Source organism: Eurytemora carolleeae, unplaced genomic scaffold, assembly GCF_000591075.1.
Source record: "Eurytemora carolleeae unplaced genomic scaffold, Eaff_2.0 scaffold638, whole genome shotgun sequence".
Taxonomy (NCBI): domain Eukaryota; kingdom Metazoa; phylum Arthropoda; class Copepoda; order Calanoida; family Temoridae; genus Eurytemora; species Eurytemora carolleeae.
Genome location: NW_019396526.1, coordinates 101072 through 123645, shown reverse-complemented (window position 1 = coordinate 123645; position 22574 = coordinate 101072). Strand labels below are relative to the sequence as shown.

General features: G+C 34.3%; 1 protein-coding gene across 1 annotated transcript; it reads right to left on the bottom strand.

Moving 5' to 3' along the window:
- Positions 1 to 1058: 1058 nt before the first annotated feature.
- On the bottom strand, positions 1059 to 15146 carry LOC111704872 (E3 ubiquitin-protein ligase MARCH6). Its single transcript, XM_023477242.1, has 25 exons — positions 15039 to 15146; positions 14178 to 14295; positions 13603 to 13658; positions 12852 to 12979; positions 12083 to 12171; positions 11695 to 11762; positions 11128 to 11235; positions 10444 to 10632; positions 10067 to 10122; positions 9731 to 9865; positions 9081 to 9184; positions 8295 to 8466; positions 7428 to 7528; positions 6268 to 6385; positions 6024 to 6134; positions 5303 to 5474; positions 4982 to 5235; positions 4518 to 4570; positions 3860 to 3981; positions 3425 to 3519; positions 2809 to 2988; positions 2279 to 2416; positions 2013 to 2134; positions 1860 to 1958; positions 1059 to 1541 (listed from the first exon to the last, which is right to left on the bottom strand). The coding sequence occupies exons 1-25, from the start codon at positions 15055 to 15057 to the stop codon at positions 1478 to 1480; spliced, it is 2871 nt and encodes a 956-aa protein (XP_023333010.1). The 5' UTR covers positions 15058 to 15146; the 3' UTR covers positions 1059 to 1477.
- Between the last annotated feature and the right edge of the window lie 7428 nt (positions 15147 to 22574).

The following is a 22574-nucleotide window of genomic DNA, read 5'->3' as shown; positions in this document are numbered from 1 at the left end:
CCCCCACCCATTAATCAAAACTCATGTGGGGGTTAATACTTAAAATAATTTAGAATCTTATCATTACTAATTACGGTCCAATGGAATGTATTTTTAAAAAATGTACGCAACGTGAAATTTAAGCGTTGCTGATCCAAATCTAAAAAAAATAACCGGCTCAAGAATTTTGTTATGAAAACATTTTTTTGATGCTAAAATAAAAAAATTTCATTGCTTCAATTGTCATATAAATTTTCTTAAAAATGAAGAAATGTACTAAATTTTCGGCTCTAAGTATCGCATGGCTTTTGCAGATTTTTTTAATATAAGTAGCGCTAATACATATACCACATCTAATAATATAATATATGCCATTTTCAAGGAAATAAAATTTTTAATGAATATGGACTTCACTAGTATTCAATATTCATAGAACAATTCATTTTATCACACTTAAAGGGCTGTATCCAGGGGGGGATGATAGTTCTCTAACTGTGTGCTCAGTTAGCATCTATTGCCAAAACCTAATAGGAAAAAAGACAAAAAAATATGAAAAAACCAGTAATATTGTTGTTAAGAATTGAATACTTATAAAGCAATTATCTCTGTTTGTTTGTTTGTCAGTGAAAGCTAGGTTCCCAACTAATCTTAAGAATTATCTCTGGAAAAAAAATTGCTACCTCGCAATATATCTTAAAATCTGAACAATCCCTTAAAGTGGAAGTTATCAGAGAACTAATTTATTGCAATAAAATAAACTGTAGAGCAATGTTTATACGTTTCCTCAAAATGTCGCTAAAGGAGAATAATAATACAAATTAATAAGAAGACAATTAAACGTGTAAGAATGAATGATTTGGTACAATATCGGAATATAATAAAAAATCTCAAAAACTAGCCTCGATGTAATGGTAAACATAAATTTTCTTATAAACCTTTTCCACCAACCATACCAATGTTATTTGGGGTTCATTAAATAAATTAATAAAAACAAAACTTCAGAATATTGAAATTTTTGTGAGAAAAGTTGTAAAATTTGAGAAAAAAGCCCTAAAATCTGAAATATTAAAACCATTTAATAAAAAGCAGAAAAATGATTTAATTGCATTGAAAAAAGTGTGAAAAAAGACTGGGAAATTGTAGAATATAAACTGGTAACCATAATTTGGATTCATCCAGACAATAATCACAATGCGTCTAAGCCCTGCATAATAATCGACACGTCTTACGGTTGTACATTGTACAAATCATAAAACTCACATAAATATTCATTTTTTTTAAAATTATATCCTTTAACCCCTGGGTATATGCATTAATATATCATTGTTCAATATTATAAAATAGCTATAGAAACTACTTTGAATGTACAAAGTTTTTAGTTTCCTAGATTTTCTAAAGTTTCTGACCGTCCCCTTCATGTAAATTATACAGTCTGACTTCTTTCTTCTCAATAGTTCTAGATATTCAACTCATGATGGTTATTGTTGTTGTTGCGTTATCATGAAGTAGCCTCGGTAGATATTTTGTGATTATAATTGACAAGTCGTCTTCCAACAAGATACCTTTAAATAAAATAATAACTTTCAATATTAGTGAAAAATAATTAATTTTTAATATTGTTTTCACAGTGTACAATATGTACATTTTATTTGGGTCCAGAATCGGAGCTATTGCACTGCTATGTACATTACATTTTTTTCAGGGGTGTAAACTGTACATTTTTCAGAAAATTATTTTTGATGATTTACGGGGCAAAAATGAGAAATTGGACACATCAAAAGGCAAATTTTTTCATTCTTTTTAAACCCAAAAATTCAGTTCGTTTTCCCAAATCAGCGATTTTTTCTTTAACCATAGAAACATATAAAAAATCAACATACCTGTCATTTTTGATGTGCTCTATAAGCTTGGTGATCTGTTTGAACTGTAAAACCAAGAGGAACACAAACAACAACGTCAAAAGCAAGAAAGGATAAATTCTAAACAAAAATTTGATTAGTTCAATATGGAAAAAAATGTTATTTTTTTTTTACCTTCTTTGTACATTGATAAGTATGTGAGTATCTGTAAGGACTAGAGGAAGAATGCCGTGTGAGATTACGTACGGAACAGCCAGAGCCAGGCCAAGTCTTGTTACACATGGTACAACAAGATTCTGAAACAATTTCCCACATTTGTGAAAAAACATTTTCCAAGATTTTAAACTTTGAATTTGTTATTAATTTTAAGAAAAGTTGGCAAGTTTTCATTAGAATTTAGAAAAACCTATTTAAGCAAATAAGATTAAAAAGGTATTTACCATGATAACGTTGGTCAAATTCATATTTCGGATTCCATCTTGGTAAAGTTGTTCAATGCTTAGTTTGAGCCACCAGTCCGGACCCATAAATGTGAGAGCAACTGTGATCTTGGTGTACATCAAGCCAAGAAACCAGTCCTATACATAAATAGTATTAAGTAAGTACAATTTTCTAAAGCCTGTCGACTTAATTTAAAGTTAAATTTAATTAATTGTAAGCGCTCCATGCCCGTTTTACAACGGTACCCTTCAAGCTTAATCGGATTAAGAATGTTAAAAAATAATAAGGATATCGAATTCTTTTTTTTGCTTAAAACGCAAATTTAATGTTAACTTATGAACAACAAAACCTAAGCTTCGTAATGAAGTTTATAATAAAATTTAACGGGAAAAATAGTAAGAAAACTTGGAAGTATTTTTTTTGGATTTGAATCCGGATCAAATGAAATGGATCTGCACTATTTTTAGTGTACATCATGTACATAGAAGAACTTTATTTTACACTGTACAACTGTACACGAGGTGCTAACCTGCCAGAGGAAGTATATCGGGGACTGATGAAGAGGAACTCTGACCGGGGTGAGAACCACCAGGTCCAGCAGGACTCCGAACATGAAGGGGATCAGGTCCAAGAGTAGGATGAAGGCTAACACCGCCTTTCCGCCGATTATCGCCCATTCCTTCATCTTTTGGCCGAACGCTGTCCAACCCTAGATAAAAGAAATTTTTTCATCCTTATTAAAAATTAATCTCTTTTATAATATGGTTTCTTTCAGTTTTATTTTTAATTGATTAATTAAGTTTCTTTATTTAACGAAGTTTTCCCGTTTCGACTTCGTTTTTGGTGTTAGGTTTTGTTTAACTTTCGTTTCTCGCTACGTTTGATCAATAGAAATTCTTTCATGTGTACTGACAGTTTGTTTCTTTATCTTTATCTTTCGTTTGGTTTGGTTTGGTTTGATTCGGTTGTTTCGTTTCGTATCGTTTGTTATGTCCGTTTAGGTTTGTTATTTTTGTATCGGGGCCGTTTTTGGGCGTTGGCTTGGTTTTATATTAGTTTCACGCTATTTCCTTCTGTTTTTTTCTTGATACCGTTTGTTTCGTTTACGTTTGGTTTCCTATCGTCCACTATAATCTAACAAATACCTGTCTTAACCATCCTGTAAACAAAGCTACTGCTCTACTGATCAATAGAAATTCTTTCATGTGTACTGACAGTTTGTTTCTTTTTTTATCTTTCGTTTGGTTTGGTTTGGTCGTTTCGTTTTGTTTCATTTCATTTCATTTCGTTTCGTTTCTTTTTGTTTCGTTTTGTTTCGTTATGTTTCATTTCATTTCGTTTCGTTTCGTTTCTTTTTGTTTCGTTTTGTTTCATTTTGTTTCATTTCGTTTCGTTTCGTTTTGTTTCGTTTCGCTTCGTTTGTTATGTCCGTTTAGGTTCGTTATTTTTGAATCGGGACCGTTTTTGGGCGTTGGTTTGGTTTTATATTAGTTTCTCGCTATTTCCTTCTGTTTTTTTCTTGATACCGTTTGTTTCGTTTACGTTTGGTTTCCTATCGTCCACTATAATCTAACAAATACCTGTCTTATCTACACCAACCTGTCGTCCTATCCAGACTGGAACTACTATGGTAAATAATGATATCACCAACCAGGACAAAACCATTAAACTTAGCAGAGCGGAGATACGAGCACCAAAATATCTAGAAAAAAAGTAGATTAAGACCTTTCCACCAAAGCAATAGTCATATTACCGATTGACCATTTACATTTTTTATTTTAAAGTAACCAGGCTTTATCCTTTTTAACTTGTTAAAATGTTGCTCGATCTTTCAGCTATTCTCTTCCATGAAACAATAACATTTTTTGCGCATTTACAATTTTGTTTTCGTGGATTTTCGTAAACATTTTTGTAATTCTTAGCAATCATAAACATTCCCTGGGGTCAAATTTGGGCCCGATCGGTTCAGCCGTTTTGACGTTTATTGGATACAAACACACAATATAATTTATATATACAAATAAAACCCAACTAACGAAAAAAACAACTAGTATAACTACTAAACCTTCCGAAAGGACAAGTTTTTTTTTCTCAAGCAAATAAAGAAGAAAGCTTAAATAAAGAATGCTGATAACATTCATCATCATTATTATTGTTATTATCTTTTAACAATCACAAAGCAATCCGTCATTTGAAGATTATTGGACTCTGATCTTGGATCCGAATACTTCTAAATACCTGGGTCTGATGTAGGGCTGGAAACCAATTGGACCATCTCGAATCAACAAAGCCTAAAATAAACAAAAATAAGGATAACAAATGCTTCTTACTACTTATTGTTTGAATAAAAAAATGGCTGAACAAGAAGACTGTGGAGTGAAGACATAATTTCAAGTAAACCTCTTTATGCTAAGTGGCATGCCTGATTCACAACGGTACCCGATAAACTTAAATCTGAAGAACAACAAGAAAGATATTGTCGTTTTTCTTTCTACAAAATTGGTAAATTCTTACAGATTTCCCCTTGTGTTTTTATTTCAATTAACAGAAAGACAAAGGGCACCGTTGTGAATCTCACATGCCATTAAATGGAGTTTCACTTGAAATCACACATTAACTGAATAATATCTCCTGGTTGTACCTGATGTGCTGCTTCCTAGATCTGGTTGTACCTGATGTGCTAATCCTAGACCTGGTTGTACCTGATGTGCTGCTCCTAGACCTGGTTGTACCTGATGTGTTGCTCCTAGACCTGGTTTTCCCTGATGTGCTGCTCCTAGACCTGGTTGTACCTGATATGCTGCTCCTAGACCTGGCTGTACCTGATGTGCTGCTCCTAGACCTAGTTGTACCAGATGTGCTGCTCCTAGACCTGGTTGTACCTGATGTGCTGCTCCTAGACCTAGTTGTACCTGATGTGCTGCTCCTAGGTCTGGTTGTACCTGATGTGCTAATCCTAGACCTTTGTTTTACCTGATGCGCTGCTCCTAGACCTGGTTGTACCTGATGTTCTTCTCCTAGACCTGGTTTTACCTGATGTGCTGCTCCTAGACCTGGTTGTACCTGATGTGCTGCTCCTAGACCTCGCTGTTCCTCCTCTGCATCCTCCTGTTCTCTAGGAGCTTGATGAAACTCATCTGCTTCATCTTCTTCTGCCGGATGTTCTACACCATCAACTTCAGCACCACCCTCACCCTAGATTCCAATATATATATATCACAATATGGTTTCGAAACCAACAAGAAAAATTAAAACTACAGAAAATCTGGGATGTATTGACGATTGAATGATAATTTGTTTCACAATTGATAAATGAATGACAAGTTGAAAGGAAGGACCTACAGAAGGATGAATATCGGATAAATGACTATGTAGTTAATTATAAGATTGAATATGTGAATGTAAGGATGAATATGTGAATATAAGGATGAATGAATATTTGAATGAATGAAAGGAAGAATTAAAACAAGAAAGGATGAAAGAATTAATGTAAAGAAAGGATGAGTGAGGATGTATGAATATGTGAATAAATAAAATATGAATATATGAATGAATGAAAGGAAGAATTAAAGCCAAAAAAGGATGGAAGAATTAATGTAAAGAAAGGATAAATAAGGATGAATAAATATGTGAATAAATAAAGGAAGAATTAAAACAGGAAAGGATGGAAGAATTAATGTAAACAAAGGATGAATATGTAAATAAATAAATAGTGAATGAATTAAATGAATGGATGATAATGACCTGTAATGGTACGTCACCGAACATGTATGATCTTATATCTAGTATCCAGGAAACCAAAGTACACCACTGCTGAACAAACCATTTCAACCATTCACGAGTATGGTTTTGATCCTACAAAACAAACAAATTAGACAATTGAACAATTAAACAACCAACCAATCAACAAACCTATCAACCAACCAAAATTAGTCAATCATCCAAGCAACTACCGCGTCAAAACCAAGGAACCAAGCAACTAACCAACCTGTATGGCAGGTAGGAAGACTAGTAGTAGCAATAGTTCCATTGATATCTCATCTACACTTCCCTCGTTGGTTTGTGTGGTGTATGGGAGGAAGGAGGGGAGCAGACTCTTGATTATTCTACAATATTTTTATTCTTCAATATTTAATTTTACTACAGTGGTAGGTGATTATATCAATACAATGAAGACGAATTGTTCATTTAGGTTGATTTTTTTTTACGGATTACAAGATAAAAAGTAATCAAAATGAAGCTTTTTTAATTGGCAGCTTCTCTTGACTTCCATGTTTATTTGTATCCATACTGCTGAACAGCTTCATACGCATCAAAATTGAAATCAAAAGTCGTCTTTATTGTATTGATATTTGCGACAACAACTGTACATTTTAATTTCATTTGACACATTTAAAAGGAAGCATCTTTATTCTAATACTGTAATACTGTAATCTTATACATAACTGTAAAAAGCTTTGCATTTGTCACGGAATAAATGCATTAAATGTGTTCTTGTCTTACAGAATTATAATAAAGATACTTGAGCCGAACATGACTATATACCTGGATGGACAGTAGAGCATAACGAAGATACTAGAACCGAACATGTCTATATTTATATATACCTGGATAGGCAGTAGAGCATAACGAAGATACTAACACTGAACATGACCATATACTTGGAGGGACAGTAGAGCATAACGAAGATACAAACACCGAACATGACTATATACCTGGAGAGACAGTGGAGCATAACGAAGATACTGGAACCGAACATGACTTTATATCTAGATGGACAGTAGAGCATAACGAAGATACTGGAACCGAACATGACTATATACCTAGATGGACAGTAGAGCATAAGGAGGATACTGGCACCAAACATGACTATATACCTGGAGGGACAGTAGAGCATAACGAAGATACTGGAACCGAACATGACTATATACCTGGAGGGACAGTAGAGCATAATGAAGATACTAGAACCAAACATGACTATATACCTAGATGGACAGTAGAGCATAATGAAGATACTTGAGCCGAATATGACTATATACCTACATGGAGAGTAGAGCACAAACGAGGATACTGGCACCGAACATGACTATATACCTAGATGGACAGTAGAGCATAACGAAGTAACTGGAACCGAACATGACTATATACCTAGATGGACAGTAGAGCATAACGAAGATACTGGAACCAAACATGACTAGGCTGGCACAGAACCGACGGATATGTCTGATCAGGGGCAAATGAATCATCTCCTACGAGTAATAAATGATATTATTAAATTGATCAAAAATTTCAAACAATCATATCTTTAAAATTTTATCAATGAATCACATATTCACCAATATATGAATTAATTAATCAAATACATATAATTCTATCAATTAATCAAACATCAAATCAAATCAATCAGAAAATCAACTATCATTCTGTCCGAAAAAAAACAACAAATAAGGACCAAGACTCATTTGAAATTTGATTTTCAAGATTGAGAACATTTTACCACCTCCGAAAGTTTTGAAAATTTGACAAATATCTAAAATATTAGCAATTCATTCATTTAGTGTAGAGTGTAAACTGTACACTTATTTATTTAGCAATGATCCTCATTTGTCAACTAAGTGGCCTTAGAAAAAACAAGTGACCTGACCCGTCAGCACTGAAGTATGAAATGTTAACCCTAAATTAATCTTAGAATTAAATAAACCCCATACCTGATCCACACCCACCTGGATAGGGTTAAAGTCTGGATCATTTAGGTTCCTGAGGAACCAGAGAACCCTTGATTTAATCCCCACCCACCTGGATAGGGTTACAGTATGGATTATTTAGGCTCCTGAGGAACCAGAGAACCCTTGATTTGATCCCCTCCCACCTGTATAGGGTTAAAGTCTGGATCATTTAAGTTTCTGAGGAAACAGAGAACCCTTTATTTGATCCCCACCTACCTGGATTGGGTTAACGTCTGGATCATTTAGGTTCCTGAGGAACCAGAGAACCCCTATTATGGTCCCCACCTACCTGGATGGGGTTAAAGTCTGGATCATTTAGGTTCCTGAGGAACCAGAGAACCCCTGGCCGAAGGACCTCCCTCAGCAAAATAACGAAGGAGGCGAAGTAGAAGACGTAGACCATCCCGACCAACCAGTGAATAAACACGCTGGCCCACGGGGTGGACGTGAACGAGGTAAACCTAAAATAACAACATTTCAGTTGGCCAACATTGATATATTCAAAAAAACATAACAAGGCAAGAAAAAGAAGAAGAAGAAGCGAAGGAAACGGAAGAAAAGAGAAATACGGATGAAAGAGAAAAGAATGGAAAGCAAAGGAAATTTTAGGAAAAAGGAAGGAAGGTTAAGCGAAAGAGAAGCAAAGTAAAGAAAAGGAAAGAGAAGGAAAAACTACTATCCTAGTATTCCTACCTATCCTTGTATTCCTACCCATTGTTGTATTCCTACACATCCTAGTACTCCTACCTTTCCTTGTATTCCAACCTTTCCTTGTATTCCTACCTATCCATGTATTCCAACCAATCCTTGTATTCCTTCCTACCCATTGTTGTATTCCTACACATCCTAGTACTCCTACCTTTCCTTGTATTCCAACCTTTCCTTGTATTCCTACCTATTCTTATATATCTACCTATCCTTGTAAGCCTACCTATCCTTGTATTTCTACCTATCCTTGTATTCCTACCTATTCTTGTATTTCTACCTATCCTTGTATTCCTACCTATCCTTGTATTTCTACCTATCCTTGTATTCCTACCTATCCTTGTATTCCTACCTATCCTTGTATTCCTACCTATCCTTGAGTGTAGCATCAAAAAGAGAAAGACTGCAGATATCTAGCCACCAACCACAGAGTACAGGAAATACTAGAATCTCAGCTACTAGTAGTAGAGCAACCTAGGAAATTATTAAATACATTCATTAATATATTTTTGTTTCTCTACTTGATAACTTATTTGGCAGATAGATAAGTAATCAAAGTATTACATAAATCTATAGGTAAATTGATAGAACGTTTGGAAGAATTATTTCTAATTTAAATGTATGATAATCGATATAAAAATTAATGAGTAATTGGTTAAAAAATGGTGTATGGTACAGTGATGTTCTAAATAAGCCGGAATTAATATTAATTGATTGAAGAATTCAAATCGTTTTTGACTTTATAAATAGTTAACGGCATTCATGTTGGAAAACCTAATCATAAATAGCCCAGTCCTACCAGTTCTAAAATGTGGTCTGCCATTTTTTGCTTTCAGAATTAACATAGCGCAAAAAGGCAGATTAATTACTGATTTGGTAGGAAAGATCGATTTTTTGGTAATTGATTATTTTGTATATTCATTATTCATTGTTTAATTGACAATTTATTAAATTATAAAAAATGATTTTCTCAATTATTGTGAATTATCAAATACTATCAAGAGATTCCAAATATTTTACCTTGACAACGACGTAGCAGAGCCCAAGTGCACGTGACACCTTTCTGAATCCCAGGAAACATGTGACTGTGTGGAATACTATCAAACACAGGCCGATCATGCAGTATCCAACCATAGTGATCAATAATCCCTGAATAGAGATCAATGTCAAACATTGATGATCATACAGTTAACAACCATAGTGATCAAAACAAAATAACAAAATGAAAATGAAAACCAGACCAGATACCCAGAATACAAGCTCCAGGAATAAAGGGATCCATCTAGACCTAGATATACAGGGATACAACCCAGAATACATGCTCCAGGAATACAAGGGATCCATCTAGACCTAGATATACAGGGATACAACCCAGAATACATGCTCCAGGAATACAAGGGATCCATCTAGACCTAGATATACAGAGATACAACCCAGAATACATGCTCCAGGAATACAAGGGATACATCTAGGAATATAACCTAGATAATCCGGAATACAACCTAGATTTACAGTATACACTTTCAAGGGAAATAGTCTAGGAATAAACGAAGCTTTCTTAGTTTATACAGAAAAGACATTAAAAAAACTCTAAAAGAACAAATTAAAAAAGGAATTAATTGCTACTTTTCAGAAAAACATTCTTAATAACACCTTTTAATGACATAAATACTAGAGAAACCAATTGCAGAAAAGATAAAAAGAAATCTTATAATTTTCGTTATAATTTTTACCCAGCAAACGCTCCCATGTGAGCTCCTCAGCTGCCCTATCCCACTCCATTGGATTCCACTGCTGCTCCTCACCCTCTCCAGCAGGATCCTGGATCTCAGGGGCAGGGGGCTCAACGGGTAGGTTGTCTCCTCCTAGGGGTGGGTTCCACCCCCCATCTTCCTCGCCCTCCAGCGCCTCCTCACCAACAGCTAAAAAGAAATAAAATAATCCTTTTACAGATTTAAAATGTTCATTACAGAACTTAAAACTTCATTTTATGTACAAACTATTGACAAGTATTCTTCGCAAAAAAATATTCCGACGTTTTCTTTTTCCAGATCCGGGAACTTTTGAGCTGGATACTCATATTTCATAATCCTGATCGCTTGATTTCGATATCCACCATGGACACTTCTAATTTACAAGGATCAATTCTTATTCTTTCATTTCAGTTATTCCTTCCTTGATCAAATCTCCCTTGAACCCCTGACTGAGCACAATGAAGCATTGATCTCGATTTCCACAATATGAGAGTTCCCAGAGCAAATTTTTCATGTTTAAGCATCTCCAGGGTCAATGTAATTAATATATTATACATTTATCATTACACTTTAAACACTATCATTAACACGCAACAGAAAATTTTAGAATCTAAAAAATTGCCGGAACCGCCATTTTGAATTTGGATAAGTCGCGGATTTTACCTGGTACATGAGGTAGGTTAGGAACCGGTTCTAGCGGAACAGCTGCTTCTGCCTCTAACCAAGCAGGTCCACCCCCGTGCAATATCTGTTCTCTTAACCAAACCAAACCTGAACAACAAAAATAGAAAATGGAAGAAAACATTTAATTTCAAGAAAATATACAACCCTGTCTCAATCTCAAAATGTTGTCAGAAGCGCAAAGGCGTTACGTGCGCATGCCCCGTTGAAATATAAGACAGAGAGAGAGTCTGTTCTATCCGCAGCTCTCGACCCCCTAACCTGTCCTAGCCGCAGCGCTCGGGGCCCAGAAAGTGTCTAAACCTAACTGTAAAATATATAGTAATTTATCTCTTTCTTGTAATTCAATACGGCAAGAGCACGTAACCCCTTTGGGCAACTGCCCAAAATATTCAGGTAATCCATGTTATAAAGTTCTTCGCTCTTGTATGTATAAATATTTATATATTAGCTATAGCTGGGCCAAACGGCTTGACCGAATGAGCTGATTTCTTTTGAGGGAACTGATGAATACGCTGGGGCTAAACATAGACTAAAAAAGCAAGTTACCAATAAAGGTGAGAAGGGTAAGGGTAACCACAGCAGAACCCAATAGGATATCAGCTACAATATTATCTCTAAAATAAAACAAAATTAAATCAATTACTAAAACATTTACTTGTTCATGCAATAATTTTCTATTTTATCAAGACAAACTGATATCTTAATCAAATTATCAACATAATCAAGCATTTATTTTTACAACTTATGTAAATTGATATAATGAATATGAATTCAGACTTCAATTAAAAAATTGGTTTTTAAATTTTCTTTTTAAGATTTTTATTGCAATTATTATTAATAATTCTCGTTGAAAGAACAACAGAACTGATTAGATGAAACATGACACAAGACTAATAATGATGATGATTTTTATAATAATTAAAAAAATACTTACGTAGTGAACACGCTAACTGGAAGAGAAAATATAGAAGAAACTGATCCAGTAAACAGGGTTCTATATATTCTACAAGCTGTCAATGGAACCTAGTGACAAAATATAAAAGTAACTTGAATAAAAATCACAGAAAATGTTTTTTAACAAATATTTTAAAATGCATTTAACTTTTTTAGTTTAGTCTTGGTTTGTTTTTTAAAACTCTTTATAAGACTTCAGTAAAACTTGCCGGATTTAAAAACTGTATCACAGCAGTTCTTAGGATCCGCGACATTTTAGCTTCCTTGATCCGGATCCGCAAAAATATGCGGATCCGCGGATCCAGATCAAAGGGCAAAATATGGACCAACTACAAAAAAATCTTTTGATCTCAAAACTCAAATCTGAACAGTTGAAAAAAGCTCTTAACTTTAAATGATTCATCTAGTGAAAAAAAAGTAAGAAAAACAATTCGAAAATTCTTCTTCTATCCCAAAAATCAGCAAATCTTACATAAATGTTCATGATTTAGATCCGGATCCATTTATTTTGCAATGCGGATCCAGAATCCGGATCAAACTAAATGGATCCTAAACACTGTGTTTAATCAAAAGTTTACTTTTGTTAAACTTTGCAAATTTTTTACAAACTTTTAACCCAAAATTTTGTTTATTTACCCATAAAAATCGTTCATTTTCCACAGTTTAGCGAATAAAAATAATTTTCAAAAGAGAGTGGGGGGGGGGGGGAGTTAATGATGTTTCAGGAAAACATATACCATAGGACTTACCACTCCGAGCCAGGCTGCTGCTACGAGGGTGTAATGCAACCAGAACTTGACAGCCTTCATAACAGTTCCCAGGACACCAGAGAATACCAGGCGGATAGGAATACGTTTAGGCATATCAGGGGAATATACTAGAATAGAAAAAATAGCATTTAAAACAAGAATAGTTAACAACTGTGCTTAGGATCTTATTCCGTTGGATCTGCAACATTTTGGCCTCCTGGATCAGGATCCGCAAAAAATATGCGGATCCACGGGTAAAAAAACAACAAAAAATTCTTGTGCTCTCAAAACGCAAATCCTGTTGAAAACTAGATATTATTAAAAATTTCCGTATCTCTCTAAGGTTCATCATGTTTCAGCAAAAAAGAGGAAAACATGGACCCTAAGCACTGGTTAAAAAAAACATATTAGAATAACACAAGAAAAACACTAAAATAATATTAATAAGTTTAATAACAATAATAAAACAAGAACAAATAGAAGAGTAAAACAAGATAAAAACAAAAAATATATTAGATTTAAAAAAGATAAATAGTAGCGAAGTATAAATGAATTTAAAGCAAGAATAAGAACACAATTATTACAGAATATAAAAGAAAACATACAAGAATAAATCGATAAAAAAAAGAATAAAACGAAAAAATCAAAGAATACATTTAGAAAACAGAAAGAAATTGTAATGGTCGAATCTCGTAGAAAAAAAATCATCTTATCCTTAATATATATATATATAAAACTAAATAAAACTTACTTGGTGTAAATGAGAATCTATAATTACAAAGCTCGCAAAACTCTTTTTTCGAATATCTGAACAAAACGATATTTATAGGGAGTGTCCGTAATTTAAAGTGAAAGTTGCTTTACAAAATGGTCTAGTTGTAAATCGGACATATAACGAAAATTTTAAAGGACTTTTCAGCTACGTTAACAAATACTATAAAACAATAAATTAATTGATTTAAACAATCTCTTAATTATAAGATTTAGATAATTCAACGTTTTAAACTAAGCAAATCATAACTTTTCTTGAAATTAAACCAAAATTCACTCAACTAAGGTGATGAAAAGGCTTTATCAAATTTACTGTAGATTTTAAAAGAATCGAAATGCAATTATAACTCGCGTTGAACGTTGAAGGATGTTTAAAGAGAGCCATTACGAATTTGATCCAGGACAAAAGTCAAATGTTAATGTGATAGGAAAAGTTTTATTCTTATAAGGTTGAGTCGATTCGAGAGATTTGTGGGCGCTGCGATATGGAAATATGATTTACATTTTTTAGAAGAGGAAGTGGAGGGGGGGGGGTCTAAACGGATAAAGTTTTACCTCAACCATTGAACGAGGCACTCCTGATGTATGAACTTGATGCTTCCTGTACAAATACAAGGATGGAACAGGGGTCTGTCAGGGGTCCCTTCACACCGACACACACGACAGATATCGCCTGGAATATTCAAAATTAGTCAAAAAAAAATTCATATTTCAGAAACCTATAAACCTCTAGATAATAACCTAATAGTGAAGCTAATTGCTTTGAAACAACATTGTATGCTTTAAATTATTGAAACAAGTTGTGCTTTTATGTCGTCTTCCTATTCTACAGTTTCTGGTCCTCCCTATAAGGTCCGTTCTAGTATACGATTTTTGGACCCCCCCCCCCGCCACCTCCTCATATCAATTTTGTACATGACCACATATTTTTCAGCAAATTTATTATTTTTTTTTTATTATTTAGGGTTAGGTTGGGTTAAGACACTTTCTGGGCCGAGCGCTGCGGCCACGGGTTAGGTTAAGTTATGACACTTTTTTTTATTTAGGGTTATGGTTAGGTTAAGACACTTTCTGGGCCGAGCGCTGCGGCTAGGACAGGCTAGGGGGCCGAGCGGTGCGGCCACGGGTTAGGTTAAGTTATGACACTTTCTTTTATTTAGGGTTAGGTTAGGTTAAGACACTTTCTGGGCCGAGCGCTGCGGCTAGGACAGGCTAGGGGGCCGAGCGCTGCGGCCACGGGTTAAGTTAAGTTAAGACACTTTGTCTGGGCCGAGCGCTAGAGCCAGATGTCTTACATTTAAGATCCTCTTACATTTAAGATCCATGTACAAAATTGATAGGAGGGGGGGGGGCCCTGGGGGGCGGGTCCAAAAATCGCTCTCTAGGAAATTACCTCCCTATATATTAAAATCAAACCTGATGAGGAATCGTCCATTATTGTTGCAAATTTCACTAAATACACGGCTCAAAATAAATCAATCATCATTGAAATCTGTAAAACGTAAAATTACAAGCTGATAAATTATTTTGACATGTCTTGATTTGATTTGATTGCAACGTTTCCAAAAATTTTAATGTACAAAGCTTGCGTAAAAGTTCTCTGCGTAATTTTGTCAAAATGCCGCGATCTTATGTTAAGGAGGCAGAACAATCAATAAATCAAATTTGTTTACAAACAAAGCTAAAACCTTGCTTTGCCTTGAATTATACGAAATTAAAGAAAATAATGGACTGAAAAACTGCAAAGAGATAATTTTTTACTCTTTTGTCTCATTTTGTTGGTCTTTGTGCCTTATGGCCGGGTCAAGAGTCCGGTATCTTAAGAGCGGTATTAGCTAATACCGCTCTAATACCACTCTTAACACTAACACCGGTGTTTAGGAAATACGGATTCATAAGTCGCTAATGCTGCCTAATTTGTGGCAGGATTATCTAGCCTAGAACAGCTGATGCGTTCATAAGTCATCCTAGCTAAAACCAGGATTATCATCCAAACTTTACCGTTTTGACTCTTCTGCGCAACTCTTTTCTCTTCTCAACTTAATAATTTGTTAATAATTATAAAGACGACTTTTAAATAATACATTTTTTATTATATGACGAAAGATAGATTAAAAATTTATGAAAATATCTTGCAAACTAAACTTTTTACATTTCATTATCAAAGTTAAAAAAATAAAAACTTTTCAATAAGATATATTTTTTAGAAAAAAAATCTTTAATAAAGTTTTGCTCATAAAATGTTTTTTTTTATATTCAACACATTTTATTAATATAGTTATGTAAGGAGGGTGGGGGAGGGGTCATTTTTCTGAATTAAGAAGTATTTCTTCGCTTTTTATGCATCCCTGTATTTTAAACATCCCTGTATTTCATGAGGTTGCGAGAATATCGAATCCAAACCAAATTAATACTGGTAGAACTGGTTATTTAGGGTAGATCATCCTACCTAAATCTACCCTGCGGGTAGATTAGTTAACACCGCTCTTAGTAAAACTGGCATTTCTGTTAATACCGGTATTAGCACAACTTATGAACGCGTAGGGTAGATGATCCTACCAACCAGGATTAGTTAAGAGTGCTATTAAGGGACTCTTGACCCGGCCTTTATTTTCAAACAAAAACATTGTGTTTTTGGCTTTATGTTGAGAAGGCCCCTGCTGTTTGTGTTTTTTTTGCCGCGTTAAATTATTAAACATTTTGTTTACATTTTTAATTTAATAATTTTGCACATTATCATAAACAAAACTATGATCTTTATTCAGTAATAAGTGATTTATTTCTTCTTCTTTTGCTTGAAATTATAGATAATCACAAAAACACGAGAAAAAACTAAAATTTGATTTTTTGATTCATTAAGCTGCGACACTGCGACAGCCAACACATGCGCAGTTAGAAGATTTCCCGCCTCCTTGTCAAGAATTTACTATCAGCTGATTCCTATCATTAGGAACAAAAGTTATGAAAACAACGATTTATGGCATTATTGTTAATTTAAAGTGATAATTTTAAATCTAGTAATGTTTTAAATTTGTGTTACAAATGATAAAGAGAAAAAATGATTCAGTTAAATCATTTTGTTTGGAATTTTTGATTGCGTAAACAATAATAAGTTTCGTAACACATATTTTTAGTATAGGGCAATTTTTTATCGTTATGCTTAAGTATACTTGCGCTCGGCCGCCCCCTTAGCCTGTTTTAGCCGCAGCGCTCGGCCCAGAACGTGTTTAAACCTAACCTAACCCTAAATATATACGATTTTGTAGAAAATGGTTGAAATTGTAGGCGTGTCCTGGCCGCAGCGCTCGGCCCCCTAGTAAAAACTTAACAACACTGAGACATGGAATATTTTACATGAAAATAAAAAGACCTCTCTTTTAGAATAAAGTAGAAAAAGACATCTCGTCTAAGATTATAAGAAAAAATTAGAAAACAAGAAAATACAGAGAAATGTACAATACATGAAAAGGAAAAAACTTCTCGTTTATATGTTCTTTGGATAGGTAACCAATTTAGAATGTTTATATAGTTTATCAAATGAACCTGAACCTGAACTTTGGTGGCTGGGGACATTGGATCTTATTATTATTCAAATCTATTTATTGATCAAAATGGTACAGAGCAAATGACAATAAACCTTATATATATATTATCGATATGTACATTTTGATTTTTATTCGATTTTATAAAATGTGCTGAAGAAAACAACAAGAAATATATCGGTAAATATTAATAAAATACAAAAACGAAAAAGTGTAAAAATGAGACGGATAGCGACAATTGCCGAGAGAGATGTTATTGGAGAAACAGCAGCTTTGCACTATTGTTTCTTTTATAGAGTTAAAATCATTTGAAAGAAAAATATAGTTCTGCAACATCAACATAGCGTTATAGCTTTGCACCATAAAAATAAAGCGCCTGCGTATAGAGCGGTAATTGTAGATCCAATAGCTTTGCACCATTGTTTCTTTTTAAGGTTAAACTTATTAGAACCTGGAGATTTTTGATAAACTCGAAATTCAATTTAAGACCCGAAATTCAATTTAAGAAAAAGAAATGAAAGTTTAAAAAAAAGGACAACTTCAGATAAATTTTTGTAAACTCAAAGTTTAGAAAAACTCAAAATTCTGAAGATCTCGAAATTCATTTTAAGCATTAAAATTGGAGGCTTAAATGTCGGAAGAATTCCAATAAATTTGGATTAACTTGAGCTTTTGCTACACTCGGAATTCCATCCAAGAAATAGAAGAGGATAGTTCACCAATATCACGTTTTCGTTCTGTAGATCATTGATTGTTGGTTTCTAGCGCTTTGATCTATCTGTCATAGTGCTTTCTCTTCCTGCTTTCCCTTTCCTTCTTTTCGATCTCTAGAGCTAGAACTTTCGGAATATCTTTTGATTCGACTATTCCGTATAGAACCTTGAAAAACATCAGCACCGCCTTACCCATCCTCAGTCTGGAGCTGTCGTTTAGGTGAACCATCTCGGTGTAGATCTTCTCTCTCAATTGTGGATCTCTGTACTTGGTACATATTTCCATTAGGTTTCGGGGCCCATAGAAGGAAGGATCTAGTTTCTTAGTTTTGAGTCCCCAGGTATGAAAAGTGGGAGCCTTGAAGGATATAAGCCTAGGATCGCCGTGGTTAAGTTCTCTCCTGCTTGAGTCTTCATAGAGAGAACATCATTCTTGAATTTTCTTAGATCTCGGATGATCTTTGGTGCATCTTTACCTCTCATTACATCGTTGACCGTTCCTACAACCAGAACATCAACCGTGGTGGAGCTGGAACTGAACTCTGCCATAAATGCGTGATGGAGAATCCTTACGGTGCCTCCTGGTATACCAATCATATCTACATGGATGTCGTCTCCTGGGTATTCATTTACACTTCTATCTCCCTGCCAGTTATTCAGTAGACTGGAAGTCACCAGTACCGGATGTCGGATACCAGTCTTGAACGAATGGAGTTGAGTCTTGCAAGAGGAACATGGATAAACTCCCCACCTTCTTGGAGGACATTCGCAGGGATTTTGAAGAATTATGATTGTGGAAGATGACCTGGCTTTGTGAAAAGACAGAGGAAGAATATTCGGAACATATGCTGCAGTATTTCTTTCCAAGATGAAAATTTTTCTTCCTGATATCTCTGTAATTCTTGACTTTGGATTTAACGAAAGTAGCAAGCTCCGTAGATTTTCTTTTTCTACTTATCTCTTCCAGTATTTTCTCCGGGGAACTGTTCGGATCCAGATTCTCTCCTGGGTAAAGTGAGGTTCCGTAACCTGGAGGAATCGATGGTGGGGGGCTGCTGAGGTCAGGTAGCTTAAACATGGAGCTCGTCCTCTCTTTTGTCTGCGGATTAGGGTGCTTGTAAACCGAGATACTCAGCTCCATCTGTAATATATGTAGGATTAATACCAGGAAAAGGCTGATTATAAATCTCAAAAATATTGCAATATTAGTAGTACAGGTTTTAAAATGATAAGTATAGGAAGTAGCATTTTAAGGATGGGCTTGTAAATCCAAATTAAAAGAGTCTTCATTTAAGTAATTTAAACGTTTATCTTTTTCAAATGCCATTTTGTTAATATAAATCTCATTTTTAAACCAAGAGTAAAAAGCATTAATAGTTAAAGTCTTTTTTAAGCATCTGAACCTCCAGATAAAGAGTTTGGTGTAAAGTGCCAGTAAATTATTAGGAGAATGTACAGGCAAATTACGCTCACCAAAGATAAAGTCCTTTTTGCTAGGTACCATGCGAATTCCTGCCCATATTTGAGTAAAGAAATCATAGACTTCTGAGATAAAAGATCGCACTAGGGTGCAGTCATATAAGAGATGAGAAATGCTCTCTACATGGATTCCACAGAATGTGCAATTCTCACCGACATTATTTATAAATTTTGAGATAATCCTATTTGTTTTCAAGGTGCCTCGAGTAACTTGGTATTGGAACCATTTTAGTCTATTGTCAAAAAAAAGATTTTTATTCAATTCGTAGCATTTCTCCCAAAAGTGAATACCTTGCACTGCTTCCAGTTCTTCCTCCCATTTACGTTCTCTCAATAAAAGATTACTGTTAGAATATTCGAGTGACTTCAAAAGTTTTGACCATTTGTTGCATCCTTTAGATGAGTAAGAAATCAAGTTAAGCATTGGTGGCAAAATAGGGTAAATTAGAGGTAAACTTTCTACTGTAACCCCCAATCTTAGTAATGCAGATCTTATTACATGTTTCATTTAAATAAATGAAAATAAATCGGGTGGTTCATTGAACTTGTTGGAAAATTCGTCCTCCAGCATAAATCTAGTACCGTTTACAGTTTCAATAAGGATATCAGCTGGGTAGCGGACTAGTCTTCCAACATTGCCAAAGTTAATTTTTGAGCAAATAGCCGAGTTCACAATAAATACGTTTGAACCCCAGATAGGATACGAGGTGAGATTTTCAGGAGCGTTTTTTAGGTGCTCCAGCATGAGAGGTTTAATTGAACGTAAGCATTCGCTCCAGAAAGGATTTGACAGTTTTTTACTCATTTTGTCATAGTCTACTGTTCCTACATTTGAACAAAAATCATCTAAATTAAGATTAAAATTTTCTTGAATGTTTAAACTAAAGATATCTTTCCATGCTGAATGGCTATGCACCAGTCTTCTGAATCATGAAAATTTGAAAGAAGTCCAACTGGAAGAAATATCCGGAAAACCCAAGCCCCCTCTACTTTCAGGTTGTTTTGCATCACCCCTGGCCACTTTCTCTTGACCCCCCCAGATAAAAGTGTATATTTCAGTTTCAATTTCTTTTAGTTTTTTCTTATTTATTCCGGGTAGTACAAAAGCTAGGTGAAAGAGTTTAGATAGTAATAGTGTTTTGGCTATGCATGCGCGCCCCAGAGGGCTTATGAATCTGTACTGCCAATTTTTCATAATTGCTCGACTTTCCCTTAGCTTTTCATAATAATTAACGTCCATATTTTCAAGTAAACCATCAAACTGTATACCCAGCAACTTAAAATTTTGTTCCCAGCGTATTGAAATATGGTTTCATAGTTTATACTCTCCATTAGGAATAAGCCCAAAGACGACACATTGCGTTTTATTAAGATGTATTTGTAGGCCTGATACTTTGAAAAACTCATCTAAAACTGTAATTGTGTTTTCAAGATTATTTGCGTCATATTCTAGAAATATTGAACAATCGTCTGCATAAAGAGATAGAAGTATTTCGAGTGTGTCTAGTTTAAAGCTCTTAATATTCTGATCCGTTCTCATTTTAATGCAAAGAATTTCTATGGACAATACAAAAAGAGCTGCTGCAATAGGGTCACCTTGTCTACATCCTCTGGAGATATCAAAAAGCTCTGATATATTTCCTGCATGGTTTATACAAGCTTTAAAATTATTTAATAGAATGTTAATCCATTTTATATAATTATTTCCAAATCCAAAATAAAGAAGAGTATTGCCAATAAATTTAAATGAGATAGAATCATATGCTTTTTTAAAGTCAATAAGTAAAAGCAGCCCAGTTTTCTTCTTATTTTTTGCCCATTCCATTATGTCAAAGGTGTTGCGTATGCAGTCCCCTATATATCTACCATTGACAAACCCTGATTGATCCTTATTTATGATGGAAGGCAGAACGAGGTTAAGTCTGTTAGCAAGATCTGCACTCAAGAGTTTATAAACACTATTTTGTAAAGTAATAGGTCTCCAGTTGGATCTTGGACATTGGATCTTAGCTTTACTAGCTTTAATTGATCTATGAGCTAGAGCTTCATTTTTAAATATAAAGCTGTCCTCGGTCATCCTGTAGATCAAACATTTAAACAAACAAACAAAATCAGCAAAATATATTAAAGGGCGTTTCAGCTAAATGAAATGAGTAGCGTTAGCTAGTGTGGAAAACATAGATGAAAATGTATGCAAGTTGAACTCCGATAATGCAAAAAAAAAACCAATTATAGTACTGTTTCTGTTCAGAACGTACAAGAAGAACACTGATTATTTACATAATACACAAGTAGAACACTGATTATGTACATACAATACAAGTAGAACACTGATTATTTACATAAAACACAAGTAGAACACTGATTATGTACATAAAATACAAGTAGAACACTGATTATTCACATTAAACACAAGTAGAACACTGATTATGTACATAAAGTACAAGTAGAATATTGATTATTTACATAAAACACAAGTAGAACACTGATTATGTACATACAATACAAGTAGAACACTGATAATATATATAAAACACAACTAGAACACAGATTATTTACATAAAACACAAGTAGAGCACTGATTACGTACTGAAATCACAAGTAGAACATTGATTATGAAAATAAAACACGATTAGAGGACTGATTATGTACAGAAAAAAAAGTATAGTACTGATTATATACAATAAACACAAGTAGAGCACTGATTATGTATAATAAACACAAGTAGAGCACTGATTATGTACGTTAAACACAATTAGAGTACTGATAGTGTACAGGAAACACACCAGAGCATTAATTATGTACAGAAAACTGGTTGAGGGCGTTTAGTTCCTTAAATCTATATAATAAACCTTCTTGCTCATCCAAACAAATTTATATACACCAGGATTTTAGGGCGATTCCCGCCCGTCTTTTCTCTTTGTATACATTTAATAGAAAAACAAACAAAAATTTCGCGGATTTCATAAAAATTTGGAGATTTTTAAAAGTTTTCAAAAATCTAATTTTGTTTGTTTTGAAAATTCGATCATTTGAAAAAGTTTGGGCCCCATTGGTTCAGCCGTTTTGACTTTTATTGGATACAAACGGGCAGACACCCAAACAGACAAGCAAATTGTATATATAGATGATACCAAACAGCTGAACCAAATGGTTTGAACTTGTTTAAGGAACCCATGGATGTCTCTAGGGTAACTAAAGGCACATTCGAATTTTTT

Coding starts and splice junctions, on each gene's coding strand:
- LOC111704872 (XM_023477242.1), bottom strand. Junction 13,659..14,177: donor TGCCTCGTTCAATGGTTGAG/GTAAAACTTTAT, acceptor CGTTTTGTTCAG/ATATTCGAAAAAAGAGTTTT. Junction 11,236..11,694: donor TACCCTTCTCACCTTTATTG/GTAACTTGCTTT, acceptor TTTGTTGTTCAG/GTTTGGTTTGGTTAAGAGAA.